Source organism: Pelodiscus sinensis, chromosome 2 (genome assembly GCF_049634645.1).
Source record: "Pelodiscus sinensis isolate JC-2024 chromosome 2, ASM4963464v1, whole genome shotgun sequence".
Lineage (NCBI taxonomy): Eukaryota > Metazoa > Chordata > Testudines > Trionychidae > Pelodiscus > Pelodiscus sinensis.
Window position 1 is genome coordinate 35,901,274 of NC_134712.1, and position 15,338 is coordinate 35,916,611.

The 15,338-nt window shown below is 45.8% G+C and overlaps 1 protein-coding gene across 3 annotated transcripts in view; it reads left to right on the top strand.

Moving 5' to 3' along the window:
• Positions 1–212: 212 nt before the first annotated feature.
• RGS22 (regulator of G protein signaling 22) overlaps positions 213–15,338 on the top strand; it is a 111,836-nt gene continuing 96,710 nt past the window's right edge. For 2 of the 3 annotated variants that reach the window (XR_012901293.1, XM_025184322.2), the window contains exons 1-4: positions 213–578; positions 671–852; positions 1,566–1,594; positions 10,355–10,417. Coding sequence is in view for 2 of the 3 variants with exons in the window: in XM_025184322.2 (XP_025040107.1) it covers positions 828–852; positions 1,566–1,594; positions 10,355–10,417 (117 nt within the window). In the remaining variant the exon portion in view is untranslated. The remainder of the gene's footprint in view (positions 579–670; positions 853–1,565; positions 1,595–10,354; positions 10,418–15,338) is intronic. The other variant, XM_025184323.2, reaches the window with a different exon arrangement.

The following is a 15,338-nucleotide window of genomic DNA, read 5'->3' on the forward strand; positions in this document are numbered from 1 at the left end:
ACACCCATATTACCTTTAGTGTCTCCCTTCATATGGGAAACACAGCTATATTTGTGTTCCTGCTGAGTCAGGGCCCTGTGAGCAGTAGCAACAGCTACAGGCTCACAGGGAAGGCTGTCACAAGGGCAGCAGCTAACACATCACAATGGAGTCTGCTGTAGCTGTTAGAGAAACCCCCCAGATGTTACCTCAGTGCAATGACACAACCCCTATCCCTTTCCCCTTTCTGCTCGCTTGTGGTGGGAACTGCAGACGGCATCTACGATTTACAGTGGCTCTTGTGTGATCAGCGTCTAGAATCCAGTTACTGACACGGAATTACTTGATAGATGGTGCAAACTGCTTGGCAAATTTACATATAATACCCAGCCTCTTAAATCAAGACAAGTGTGGTACCTCTGGGGGGAAAACAGAATCTTGCTGGGCAGAGAGCTGTTTAGTTTTAGAGTAGGGAAGTTTGGGTGGCGTAATCTTTTTTCCCATCCAAAATCAGTGAGTAATGTATATCCCCTGATCACTTATTCATGAATATCTCCCCTGGAGATGAACAGTGATAATCTAGCCAGCCTGTCCAATTGGTAAGTTTGTTTCAATGAGTCACGCTCAGAAAGGAGGGAAAGTATTTGCTAATGGCTCATGTTCTTTCCATGCATTGTCTGCAATTCCATAGCAACCCAGACTTGCTGTGAACCACACAAGAAAGCCAGGCTGGGTTGCTGCAGCCTGTGTGCCCTGAGCCAAGGTTCTGCAGCGTCTCTTTCCAGATCCCCAAGCACAGATTCCCTGGCTGTCCCAATGACAACGCAGCATGTGCAAAAAGTTCCAACATGAGGGAGAAGAGGCTCACCACTGGTATGTAAAGTTCTTCCAACAGGGCAAAGGGGCAGTTACCACTTAGGGCTGTGTTTCAGACTATGGGGACAATGACTCAATGGGGGGAGATTTAAACTGTATCATTAAAATTCATATAACAAAATTCTTCAGTCTTAAGAATAAAAGACCATAAACACTTCCTTCATATGCTCTTTTTCAAGTGGGTGAGACTTGGAGCACAGCTATTGAACTTTTCCTGTGTTGCCCATTCTCATGATTTTACCATAAGTATCAAAATATCTAGTCTGTTTAGCCCCATCTTCTGGAGTCCTGTGATTATGGGGAAAGCTCAGATTTCTTTATAAAAAGAACGAGTTTCTGATCTTCATGATTTTAGAGGAAAGCTGAAAAATGTGACCTAAGTGCACCATAAAGGCTCAAAACCAAAACAAATACTCCCAATATGTGATTTTTCAAAAACTCTCATGATATTTAAGATAATCTCATGGGTTTTTTTTAGATTTGATTCAGGATTTGTAACTGGCAGGAGTTAGCAATACAGATTTCCTTAGAATTTGTTTTATTTTCTTCAGATCTGGTTATTTTATTTCAGAAAATCCAGGAAGTTTGTAAAGTAACATAACTTATTTAATTTTTCAAAGTAATCTCTAATTTGCGTGCAGAGAAACAAACCTCAATAAATGGAAACATGTTGGATGAATAACAAGCAGGTTTTTATATCTGTGTTTCAGAGCCACCAGATATAACAGAAGCTGTATTTGTAAGTACACTTTAAAAAGACCGATAATTTTTTGGTGTTGGTTTGGAATTACAGAGAAAATAGCAGGTCATGGAAAACTACTCTATGGTTTCTCATTTCTTCCACTATGGTAGCTGAGCTTTGATACGCCTTTTCCCATCAGAAAAACAGATACTTCGGATAATAATCCTTTTAGAAAAATGGTTCTCATTATTTCTTTTGAGTAGGAAGAAAATGCTACAGTGTTAGAAAAAGCGAAACAGAAATTTAAAGGGAACAGGATTGCAAAGATAAAGAAAAGCATAATAAAAGAAAGAAGGAAGGAAATAGTTAATTGGAAGGTCCAATCTGATAAGTTCTACAGATGCATTTTTCTTGCTATTTTGAGAACTGATTCATCTGTGCTCTGATTATTACTTCCCTTTCCTTTTTTGAACACCTATGAAGTATGCATGTTTTTTAAAACAAATTTGGTTCTCTCTGATAGCTGCTGCTATCTCTCTAGGTTCTACTCTAATACACTGTATAAATAATATATATTGAAATCCAGGTTAATTTCATTTAGGAATAAACTGAAAATATGTTTTATCACATATTTATAACCTCATTAAACCAAAAGTTTACATTGGGTTCAGCTCTGATTCCATGTGTGGGCAGGCCCTCTTTGAATTCAGTGGAACTCAAGTAAGTGTACAGATCCACTATACAGAATTCAGCACTAAATCGGGGTTTCTATAATCACTTTAAGGTTTTGACATTTAAAGTGAGCAACTGATTTTTATCTGTGAACACATGTCATTTCAGTAGAAGCTGCATTTAATGTATTGTTCTATTGACTTACCAGGACCATCTGTGTTCAGATCCTCCTTGGGTATCTTATAACATTGCTTTGTATCTGTGCTAACCCACTCATGGCAATGACATGGAGAAAGCTAGTATGTAGAGTAGATAGTGTCATGAGATATGCTTCCCTAGAAAATCTAAACAGTATTTTTACAGGATACCACTGACAAAATGATTTTAATATCCCCTTTGCTGCTTTAAGACCAACGGTAATAGGACCCTTGATACCTGCATACTATGTGCCGGCAAAATTCTCAGTTACTTCAATTTTGAAGTTTTGCCTGCATAAGCACTGGAAATTCAAGCCATTTGTAGTCCAGCAAGACTGCCTATTGGAATCATGAGAATGCTTTTAATAGTAATAACTTGTATTGTACACCATAGAGCACATCAGGGAAAGGATTAAAAGAAAATGCCTAATGCCACAAACATCTAAAAGGATTTATTGTATATAAAATTATATGAACTTTAATGGGCAAATATTAGGTATGTAAATATTATTTTGAAATAAGTAAAAGATTGATTGGTGAAATAAAAGTCCCATAGGAAAGTTTTATTGTTTTCTTCATATTTTTAAAAAAACTTGCAGATAGGTGCAATAAGTAGCAAAGCTTGCGTTAACAGTGTAGTAAAAGTTTTATTGATTAGTGAACCAGTTTGTTTATATTTCTTGCTGTTATATGAGACTTTAAAGAACATATTCCCAGCAAATTAAAAACACATGTACCTGTATATTTTCATAGGACTTGTAATTCTGTGAATAACAAATACTTTGTTTCCAATAATTCATTTGGATGAGAGAAGTATTTACACTGTATATTATTGTATCTAATCATCAAACTACTTTATACTCATTTCAAATCTAATGATGTATTACTTAAGCATAGTAAATGTGATATATAGATACTTTTTATACATTCACAGCCTTTTTCTAACAAAACTGTTTACATAAATAAGAAAGTCCTTATGCACTTAGGGCTCAATCCAAGGTCCATTGAAGTAAAAGGGAGTCTTCTACTAATTTCATTGGGCATTAGATCAGGTCCTTGTGCCTTGATTCAGGAGAGAACCATGTGTTTGTTTAAAGCATGTGCTTCTCATTGTCTTCAAGTTGAGCACACTCTTAATTGCTTTGCTGAATTCAGGCCTAAGAACCTGGTTCAAAGCTCATTGAAAAATCCATGGGAGTCTTTCCACTGACTTCAGTGTGCTTTGGAGCAGACACTGATCCAAATTCTCCTGTTTAATGCTTAATCCAAATATTTTTTTGCCCTTCCCTTTCCATGCCTCTCCCAGTTCCTTAGTGCTAGTACACAGGAAGCCATCATGGAGCCAAGTTTGATATAGTAGTGCTGGGGATGTTCAGGCCCTATATGTCCCAGCAAATACTGTCCCCCTTTGCATAGTTGCATTTAATCACCATGGAGGAAACATTAGGATTTACCTCCTTAAGAACTTTAACTGTGCCATAGATAGATTTTGACTAGATTCAACAAGGACAAGTGCAGAGTCCTGCACTTAGACAGAAGAATTCCATGTACTGCTACATGGGATTCTGGCTGGAGACCAACTGGCTAAGCAACAGTTCTGCTGAAAAGGACCAGGGGATTACAGTAGATGTGCAGCTGGATATGAGTCAATAGTGCACCCTTGTTGCCAAGAAGGCTAATGGCATATTGAACTGCATTAGAAGGAGCTTTGCCAGCAGATTGAGGGAAGTGATTATTTCCCATTATTTGGCACTGGTGAGGCCTCATCAGGAATATTGCATCCAGTTTTGGGGGCCTCCACTACAGAAAGGATATGGACAAATTGGGAAGAGTCCAGTGGAGGGCAAAATAAATGATTAGGTGTCTGGAGCATATGACTAGAGGCTGAGGGAACTTGGCTTATTTAGTCTGCAGAAGAGAAGAACGAGGGGGAATTTGATAACAGGCTTCAACTATCAAGGGGTTAGCCTTCAACTAAGGGAGGTTCCAAAGAAGATAGAACAAGGCTGTTCTTAGTGGTGACATATGATAGAACAAGGAGCAATGGTCTCAAGTTGTATTGGGGAAGGTATAGGTTAGATATTAGGAAAAACTATTTAACTAGGAGATGATGAAGAACTGGAATGAGTTATCTAGGTTATGGATGTTAAATTTAGATTAATTAACTAATTGAATAGTCGATGGGATTTTCTTCGACTATTCAATTAGTCTATAAGGGTGCCTTCACCTTTGAACTGTAGTAAGAGCCCAGCACGGAGTTTTCTTTCAAAATGTACAAGAGCCCCAGTGGGGCTTTTATGCATTTCAAAAAGGAAGCCCTGCAGGGAGCGTGGAACCAGCAGGGGACCCCTATGGCCCCGCATTTCCTGTGGTGCCTCAGTCTTTGAACTATACAAGAGCAGAATCACAGCAGAAGCAGCGAAAGCGGAGACTGTTTCAGTCCCTGCTTGCACTGTTTCCACTGTGCCGCTACCTCTCCTGCCCCCCTCAGAGATGATGCCGGGGGGAACCAGCTTTTAGGCCGGCTCCCCCCAGCACTGGCTCTTGCTCCCCCTTTGATGCTTCTCTCTGATAGAGGCAGCAAGGAGGGGAAGCAACCAGTCGCATAACTACATCACTAGTCGACTATCCGATAAGCTATTGCTTATTGGATAGTCGATTGGTCTCTTACATCCCTAATCTAGGGAGGTGGCAAATCTCTATCCACAGAAGTTTTTAAGGCCAGGTTTGACAAAGCCCTGGCTGGCATGATTTAGTTGGGATTAGTTCTGCTTTGAATAGGGGGTTGGAATAGATAAGAACAGCCATACGGGGACAGACCAAAGGTCCATCTAGCCCAGTATCCTGTCTACCGACAGTGGCCAGCACTAGGTGCCCAGAGAGGGTGGACCGAAGACAATGATCAAGCGATTTGTCTCCTGCCATCCCTCTCCAGCCTCTGACAAACAGAGGCCAAGGACACCATTTTATCCTCTGGCTAATAGCCTTTTATGAAGCTAGAAATTATCTAGCTTCTCTTTAAACTCCATTATAGTCCTAGCCTTCACAGGCTCCTCTGGCAAGGAGTTCCACAGGTTGACTACACGCTGTGTGACGAAGAACTTTCTTTTATTAGTTTTAAACCTGCTCCCCATTAATTTCATTTGGTGTCCTCTAGTTCTTCTATTTAGGGAACTAATGAATAACTTTTCTTTATCGGCCCTCTCCACACCACTCATGATTTTATATACCTCTATCATATCCCCCCTCAGTCTCCTCGGGTATGTCTACACTACCCCCTAGTTCGAACTAGGGGGGTAATGTATGCATACCGAACTTGCTAGTGAAGCCCGGGATTTGAATTTCCCGGGCTTCATTAGCATAAAGCCGGCGCCGCCATTTTTAAAAGCCGGCTAGTGCGAACCCCGTGCCGCGCGGCTACACGCGGCACGGATTAGATAGTTCAGATTAGGCTTCCTAATCCGAACTATCTGTACGCCTCATTCCACGAGGCACGGGGTTCGCACTAGCCGGCTTTTAAAAATGGCGGCGCCGGCTTTATGCTAATGAAGCCCGGGAAATTCAAATCCCGGGCTTCATTAGCAAGTTCGGTATGCATACATTACCCCCCTAGTTCGAACTAGGGGGGTAGTGTAGACATACCCTTATGGTGTGTCTACATAGCACAGTTATTTTGAAATAATAGACATTATTTCAAAATAACAATACGAGCGTCTACACAGCAATTCCATTATTTTGAAATAATTTTGAAATAATGGTTTATTTCAAAATCTGTAAACCTCATTCTACGAGGAATAATGTTTATTCCAAAATAGTTATTTTGGAATAACGGTAGTGTGGACGCTCCACTGCTCCTCCCCAGGGTCATTCAAAGTAATTACTCCCCAGGGCTTCCTGGGGCTCTAATTCGAGGTAGCAAGTTCATATTAGGGAAGCCTGCTTCATTCTAATTTTGAGGCTTTCCTGTGGGGTAGATGTGGTATTTTGAAATAAGGTATTTCAGAAAAAGAATTCAGAAACAGCTTAGGGTATGTCTACACTAGCCCCCTAGAGTGGGGGAGGCTAAGGAGGGTGACCGAAATTGCAAATGAAGCGTGGGATTTAAATATCCCGCACTTGATTTGCATGTTCCCAGCTGGTTGCCATTTTAGAAATTGACTAGCCCGAAGTAACTGCCCGCATCTACACGCGGCAGTGAAATGGGATTCCGAAATAAAGCCCTAACTTGAATTAGCTGGTAAACCTCATTGCAGGAGGAATACCAGCTAATTTGAGTTAGGGCTTTATTTCGGAATCCCGTTTCACTGCCGCATGTAGACATGGGCAGTTACTTTGGGCTAGTCAATTTCTAAAATGGCGACTGGCCGGGAACATGCAAATCAAGCGTGGGATATTTAAATCCCACGCTTCATTTGCAATTTCGGTCACCCTCATTAGCCTTGCTAGATCAATCTAGAGGGCTAGTGTAGACATACCCTTATTTTGAAATAAGTGTGCTGTGTAGACGTACCCCCAAGTCTCTATGGACATATCTGCACTAGGAAATTATTTCAAAATAAATAAATTCAAAATAATTACTCTTGAAATAACTATTTCAAAATAAGCTTATTCCGTTAGGAAAACAGAAGTACAGAAATGGAAATAACCAGCCCATTATTTCAAAATTATTTCAAAATAATGGGCTTGGTAGCGTGGACGCTCTGCTTGTTATTTTGAAATAACTCCCTAGCGTAGACCAGGGCTAAAGTGCCACAGGACTCATTGTTTTTGAGAAACTGTATGCAGTGTGGTTGAAGGATTTTAGAGAGACAAGGTGGGTGAAGTAGTATCTTTTATTGGGCCAACTTCTTTTGGTGAGCGAGACAAACTTTTGAGCTATACAGAGCTTTTCTTCAAATCTGGGAAAGTGTTACAGCTGAATACAAGATTGAATGGATAGTTTAACATAAATAGTACATATTCTAAGGAGACCATTCAAGGTGAAGTAGCTCATTAACACCCCTCCAGTACTAGAACAAAAAGTGAGTTATAACTGTTGTAATAAACCATAAATCTAGTGTCTTCATTAGGACTATGATTGTTAGTGTGCAGCAAAGATATGGATTTAAGCTCAGGGGCTTGTTGTACAGGTTTCCTTTAAGGATAAGGACTAATAGATCAGCTATAGGGTGATCACTTTTTGAAAAATGTTCACCCACAGGGCATATGGTCTTTCATCATTTTCTTGTGTCAGTTTATTCATGAGTATATCTGGTTTCATCCACATAGTTTCCATTGGTGCATGTGGAGCACTTGGTGAGGTACAACATATGTTGTGATAGACATGCATAGGACCTGGGATCTTGAGAAGTGTATTGGGGGTGTGTTGATCATTTTAGCAACAAATTTATATCTGCAGGTTTTTCATTTGCTGTTCTGGCAACGTCTGGTGCCACTTTGAGTTGATTTATTTTGGTCTGTGGGGAGCTTGTTTCTGATGATGAACTTGAAGAGATTGGGGGTTGTTTGAAGGCCAGAAGAGAGGGCTCAGGAATGATTTCTGTCAGAATCATTGACTACGTGTTGTAGTTGTTTGAGGGGGATACCTTGTATGAGTTCCAGAGTGTGGAGGTAGTTGACAACTTGGGGCATGTGATTGGAAGAGGTTTATTTCTTTATTGTGGCAAACTGTGCAGGGTATTTTATTGGCCCATTAATAGTGACATTATTAAAAACGAGATAGAATTCTCTGTCATAAAGCTGACAGATTTTCAAAAAGACAAGAAAATGTAAGATATGATGACTTGTTCCTTCTCCCATTGACATGAGTGGTGGGAGTTTTGCCATGGATTTCAGAAGAAGCAAGTTTGAGCTCCAGATTTATTGATCTCATGAGTTCAAAAAATGTTTTTTTAATTGTGTTCTTTTGTTAACCTTCATATCATATTTGTGATACTGATATATAACCATGATAAACAATATAAATATAAAAAACTGCACATACAGGCCTTACTCCCACTTCCAGTTAACACAGGGGGGAAATTCCTAGCTTAGGTTGGGACCTAACTATGGCATACTACTGCTTGGTATGAACCGTCAATAGCCCTAATTCATCTTTTGTGGCTACCCACTTATATCTATCAATTTGGGGTGGAAGAATGCTCTATAAAGCAGCTACATTCCTCTTTCCCAGGTGAAGGTAGAAGGGTTGATGTGGAACAAATCAGGAATATGTAGGCTACTTGCATAACAAATTTTTTTCAGAAGCAAATTTGCAAATTTTCCACATTTACTAGCTTTTACGTTTACAAGTGTTTTGCCTATAAGTTCTTTGGTAGATGATACTAAACTGCTAAAGATAGTTAAGACCAAAGCAGACTGTGAAGAGCTTCAAAAGGATCTCACAAAACTAGTTGATTGGGCAACAAAATGGCAAATCAAATTTAATGTTGATGAATGCAAAATAATGCACATTGGAAAAATAATCCCAACCACGCATTCAAAATGTTGGGGACTAATTTAGCTATACCCACTTAAGAGAAGGATCTTGGAGTCATTGTGGATAGTTCTATGAAAACATCTACTCAATGTGCAGCAGCAATCAAAATAGCACACAGAATGCCAGGAATAATTTTAAAAGGGATAGAGAATTGACAGATAATATCTTATTGCCTCTATATAAATCCATGGTACACCCACATCTTGAATACTGTGTACAGATGTGGTTGTGTCATCTCAAAAAAGATATATTGGCATTGAAAAAGGTTCAGAAAAGGGCAACAAAATGATTAGAGATTTGGAACAGGTGCCATATGAGGAAAGATTAAAAATACTAGGACTTTTCAACTTTGAAAACAGGAGACTAAGGGGGATATACCAGAGGTCTATAAAATCATGACAGGTAGAGAATGTCAATAAAGGAAAAGTTATTTACTTGTTCCCATAACATAAGAATTAGGGGTCACCCACTGAAATTAATAGATAGCAGGTTTAAAACAAACAAAAGAAGTTTTTCTTCACTCAGTGAATAGTCAACCTGTGGAACTTTTTCCCATAGGATGTTGTGGAGACTAGGACTTTAACAGGGTTCAAAAAAGAACTAGATACATTAATTGAAGTTAAGTTCATCAATGGCTATTAGCCAGGATTGGTAGGAATGGTGTCCCTAGCATCTGTTTGTCAGAGGTTGGAAATGAATGACAGGAGAGGGATCGCTGGATGATTTACCTGTTCTCTTCACTCCTTCTGGGGCACCTGGCATTGGCCACTGTCGGCAGACAGGATACTGGGCTGGATGGACCTTTGGTCTGATCCAGTAGGGCCATTCTTATGTTTTCAGTATATTTTGTATAGTGGTGTACAACAGATATTAAACCACAATACAGGTTGAACCTCTCTGAGGTCTGGCAGGACCCCTGATGTTGCTGGACTAGAGAGCCCCTGGATTAGAAAGCCCCGGCTCAGGACAGAGCAGTTCTGGCAATTTGGGGCAGTCTTGAGGCTGCAGAGTGTTGTCAGTCCTGGCTCCAGAGGAGCCTCCATGGCCCGCAGGTGGCCATGGAGCTCTGGTGGCCCCAGAGTATCTGACCAGGGCAGTGGAGCCCCAGTGGCTCTGGGGCAGTGGAGCCTCAGTGGCTCTGTAGCAGCGGAGCCCCATCAGCTCCAGGGCAGTGGCGCCCCAGCAGCCCCATGGCTGGCCAAGGAACTGGGATCAAGTGGCTCAGGGGTAGGGGAGCCTGGCAAATGGGTCAACCTCCCCTGGTCTGCCAAACTCCCTCCTTTGGGACCAGTCAGGTCCTGAGGGTACCAGACCAGGGAGGTCTAACCTGTATAATGACAGGGAAAAATCTACTTTTGTGCAAATGTTCTGATCTCCTTTCAGGCAAATCATACTATAATGCTATAATATGTACAAATACATTAAGATGGATTATTGTAAACATTGTCCTGTGTTTTCATGTTCCTATAGGAAGATTATTTAGCAACAGATGATATGCTTGTGAACTACTTTAATGAATTCTTGAATCTTCCAGTAAGTATTTTATATTATTTTTTTTCATATTTTATTGTGACTAGTACTAAGGCAAATTGGCTTGTAAATTATTATTATATATTGTAATTTTAAATGAAAGTGTTCTGTTGGCTTTCCAACTCTTTTGAGTGCTTTCTATATTTTAATGGCATCATCTAATATCTTAAGATGTTATCAGTAAAACTTCGCTAATATCTGTAAAATACAACATAGTATCTGGACTTCTTGGAATGCAGTATCTATATATGTAACTTGCCATCCATAAAAACATAGATTAGAAGCAAAGAATCCATATTTAGTACTTATATTAAAATATCTTTGAAAAATTAGACCATTTTTATTTAAAGCATTCAGGTTTCCAAATATGCTCTAAACTGAAAAGTGGTGCATCTTTACTGATTTTATTTAGTCCTATAGCATGTGTAGATAGGATAACTTATAGAACTCAGCTGAAGTGCCTTCCCCAGGTTTGTCCGAAGCCTGGGAGACATCCTGGTGGTGGTGATGGTGGAGGTGGTAGGGGGAGGGGGATGGCTCCAGAGAGAGGAGCAGCAACTGGCTGGCGGATATGATCACCTGGCTGTCTTTTTCCTCCTCCTCCTCGCCCTCCTGGAGGCTGACACTGGGTGTGTCCTGGCCATGACAAGGACCCCCCCCCCAGGATGGCATCCAGCTGGTTGAAATATCAGCAGGTCTGTGGTGCCTCCCCGAAGCATCCACTTTGCTTCCTAGCCTTGTGGTAGTGTAACCCACACACCAAGGCTATGTCTACATTGGCACAATCTTACACAAAAACTCTTTAGCACAAGAGTTCTTGCGTTAAAGTAGTTGCACAAGACAGCGTCTACATTGGCCGGGACTCATCGTCAGAGCGATGCACTTTTGCGCAAGAGAGCGTCTACATTGGCGGGATGCTCTTGCGCAAAAGCAGGAGCCTAGAACTACTTTGGAGAAGGCAAAAAGGCACCAGCCCTTTCTGGGGATGGGGTTGGAGCTCCTTTGAGACATGTGCTTAAGGGGATCTCCCTAGACAGCTGTTTCTCTCCTGCTGCGTGCTTTAGGACTTCTTGCAGGGACTGACAACCATAGCAGTTCTAGTTGTTGTTGCCCTCTGCCTTCTTGGACACCACAGCTTGTGCCTTAGTGCCATTTGCTGATTTTTTTGACATCAGCTCTTTTGTTGTGCCATGGAGCTAGGGGTTGCCTTGTGCCTGCTCTGGCCCCTTCCAGCCATTTTTGAGTGCCTGCAGCTGCTGCTCCATGCTGCTGCACTCGTTATCCAGGACCTCGAGGCGCAGGTCACTCTGGACTCCCTCACCAGGGAGACGGTGGCGTCCCTGTGGCATCCCCACCCAACCATGGAGAGGCCCTTGAGGAGACTGGACACCAGTACCAACTGGTGGGACCGGCTGGTCCTGGGGCAATGGGACGACCAGCAATGGCTCTGGAACTTTCGGATGCGAAAGCGGACGTTCCTGGAGCTATGTGCCTGGCTCGCCCCTGCGCTCCAGAGAAGCACCACCCAGCTGCGGACACCCATCCCCATCGACAAGAGGGTCGCCATTGCCATATGGAAGCTGGCCACCCTGGACAGCTACTGATCGGTGGCACACCAGTTCGGCGTGGGCAGATCAATCGTTGGTGCTGTCGTCATGTAGGTAAGTCCAGGGGCGGGGAAGGGTGCTGCACTCCATGCCCAGGGGCAGGCAAGACTCCAGGCTGGGGCGATGGGGAATGCCCCATTACCCAGGGGTTTGGGTCATCTCTCCCTTGCACAGGCCTGCTGGTGGGGGAACGGGTGGCCCGTGGTGTGAGGGGGCCCTGGTATGTGTGAAGACAGAGGGCATCACAGGGGGGGAGGGAACCCCCCCAAGGGAGCATGCAGTCACCCTGCCTTATGTGATGCATTCCCCTGTGTTTCTGTGCACCCTTCTGCAGGTTGTCTGTGCCATCAACGACGTCCTGCTCCAGCGAGTCATCCACCTGTGGGACCTGGAGGCTATGGTGGCTGGCTTCGCTGCCCTGGGGTTCCCCAACTGCGGGGGAGCCCTGCATGCAACCCACATCCCCGTCCATGCCCTGGAACATCGAGCAGCTCATTTCATAAACCACAAGGGGTACTTCTCCATCGTACTTCTCCATCGTGCTCCAGGCCCTCGTGGACCAGCATGGCCGCTTCACGGACATTTATGCAGGCTAGACTGGCAGGGCACACGACACCCGCATTCTCCAACACTCCAGCCTGTTTGGCAGGCTGGAGGTGGGCACTTTCTTCCCCCAGCAGGAATTTACTGTTGGGGATGTGCCTATGCCCACATTTATTGTGGGGGACGCAGCCTACCCCCTACTGCCCTGGTTGATGCAGACCTACACGTGGCGGACAGACCATGACCGGGCACGGTTCAATGACCACCTCAACTGGGCCTGCGACCAGGAGGAGTGCGCCTTCAGCCGTCTGAAAGCCCAGTTTTGCTGTTTGCTCACTCATCTTGAGGTGGGTGAGCGGAATGTCCTCGAGGTAGTGGCTGCGTGTTATGTGCTCCACGACATCATGGAGCGGAAGGTGGAGGCCTTCCTCCCTGCATAGATTGCAGGCGAGGGCCAGGCCTTCAAACAGCCCTGCACAGCTGCCATCCACCAGGCGCACCATGATGGTGTGCGCATACGGGAGGCCCTGACAGAGATGTTCTCCCAGGCCCCACAGTAGGATTACCTCTGTCTCCCTCTCATCCCCAAACCTTCCCTTCTTCCCTCCCCTTACCTCCCAATAAACAACACAGGTTTTTTTTAAAAACAACTCATTGAACTTTTTATTTACAATGGGGACGTAGGTTGGGAGAAGGGAGGGGGCTCTGAACTGGGAGGGGGAGGAGAGAGAGGGCTCTGAACTGGGAGGGGGAGGAGGGAGCTACTGCTGGGAGGGGTGGCCTCTGCGGGGGCGGACCACTACATGTGGTTCAGGCCTCATCCAGGCAGGCAGCATGGGAGGTGGGCAGGATGGGGTGTATCAGGAGGGGGCATGGCGGGAGTAGGAGGGGCAGCAGGAGGGGGCACGGGCATTGGCATGGGAGGGATGGCAGGTGCATGGGGCAATGCCATGCCATAGTGCACAGCATGCCCGATGTGTGCAGTGATGGCAGTGATGGCATCACCGATGCACTCACACTGAGCCTGGAAGTTGCCCCAGGCCTGCTGGCACCACTCCATATCAGCATCCACTGGGCGTGAGATGGCTGCCTCAATCCTCTCAATGGCCTGTATGTGCCGCCGGAGGACTTGGCCCCGCTGCCGGACCCGCCGCCTTGGTGCCTGGGTGGTTGGGGGTGCTGCCACTGCTGCAGGGCTGGAGGGTCCCCCACTCCTGCTTGGTCCCACTGCAGGGAACAGAGGAAAGGATGGGTCAGTTAGGCAGCCCGGCCACTGTCCCCACACCTCATGCACCTGAGCCCAGGTGACACCACAGTACTGTGGCTTGGGCCCACTTGTTTCCCCCCCCCCCCGTGTTGTATGTTTGCATGCAGGACCGCCCCTGGAGTAGGGTGCTCCTCCATGTATTGTAACCACCGGTCTGTGTCCTGGCCCCTTGGGGGAGGGGGGTGTGTGTGTGTGTGTGTGTGTGTGTGTGTGTGTGTGTGTGTGTGTTGTGTTAACCTGTGGAACTCCCTGCTGGGAGGCTGTGAACCTTTGGACTAATCAATGGTGTTTGACAGGGAGCAAGATGAATCCCCACACAATGCCTGGGAGCACATATGGCAGATGTGGTCTGGGCTCTCAGATCCCCATCATGTGGATGTCTCCTGGATGGAACCAGGGGTGACTGGGGCGTGTACCATCCTTGCAGTGAAACTAAGGTGGCGCTAGGGCCGGCCCAAGTGCTTCCTCCCTCCCCCTCCCACTAGCCCTCACACACGTAGCCCAGGGACATGTGTGGCCGCGGTGGGGACTTCCCTCAGGGGGCCAGCCAAGGCACCAGGAGCAGGCAAGGGGCTCAGTGGAGGCCACACTCACAGGGCTGTGTCGCTGCGGTTTTCCCAGGAGCAGCTGGCTGTGTCGCGCCGCCAGGCATGAACAGTGTGCTGTCTGTGTGCTGCACCCTGTGAGAGGTGTGGGCTCTGGCCTGAGCCCCTGGGGTCCTGCCAGCATCCACCCTTCCCCCCAGTCCAGATGTGTGCGAACAGCACGGTCCCAGGCATGCTCTGGAGGTGCCTGCCGCAGCCACATGCCGCTCAGTCACCAGGCTGCAAGTGGTTGCATGTGCTGCATACTGGTATGGTACACACCGTGCAGCTCAAGCTGCCTGAGTGACGCTCCTTCCCCCCCCTCCAGGCACCTGGCTCCCCCCGCCCTTGTGAGTGCAAAGTGCAACCCTCATCAGTGGATCCTTCCCCAGCCTCTGACGATGCACGGGAGACATCTGGGCTGCCTGACAGGACTTCCAGTTGCAGGGTCACAGTGCTGCCCTGGTCCTCCTCCTCGTCCTCCGACCCAGTGGGCAGCTCTGCATCATCCCCCACCTCACTGGGCCTGGTGATGGGGGGGTGCCTGCTGGTGTCAGCTGCACCGAGGGTCCCCGGGGTGCCGCCTTGCCCAGGATGCCATGGAGCCACTGGTAATGGGGGCAGCTGTTGGCTCCTGCGCCCTGGCCCTCGCTGGCCCGAACATAGCCCGGACTTTAGCCCGGACCTGTTCAAGGATCCGGGCTGGATGGCCCTGGTCAGAGAGTGCCTGGGCCATGCGCCAGAAGATGTCTGAATTCTTGCGACGGGCACGTGGGTCATAGAGGACTTCTTCCTTGACCAGCAGGGCCTCAATCTCCCCTGGGGACCAGGAAAAGGCACGCCGCTTTGTGCCCCTTGGGGCCTCCTGCGCTGGGGGTGCGGGTTGCTGCTCCCCCGCTGGAGCGGCCATTCTGGGTGGTCTG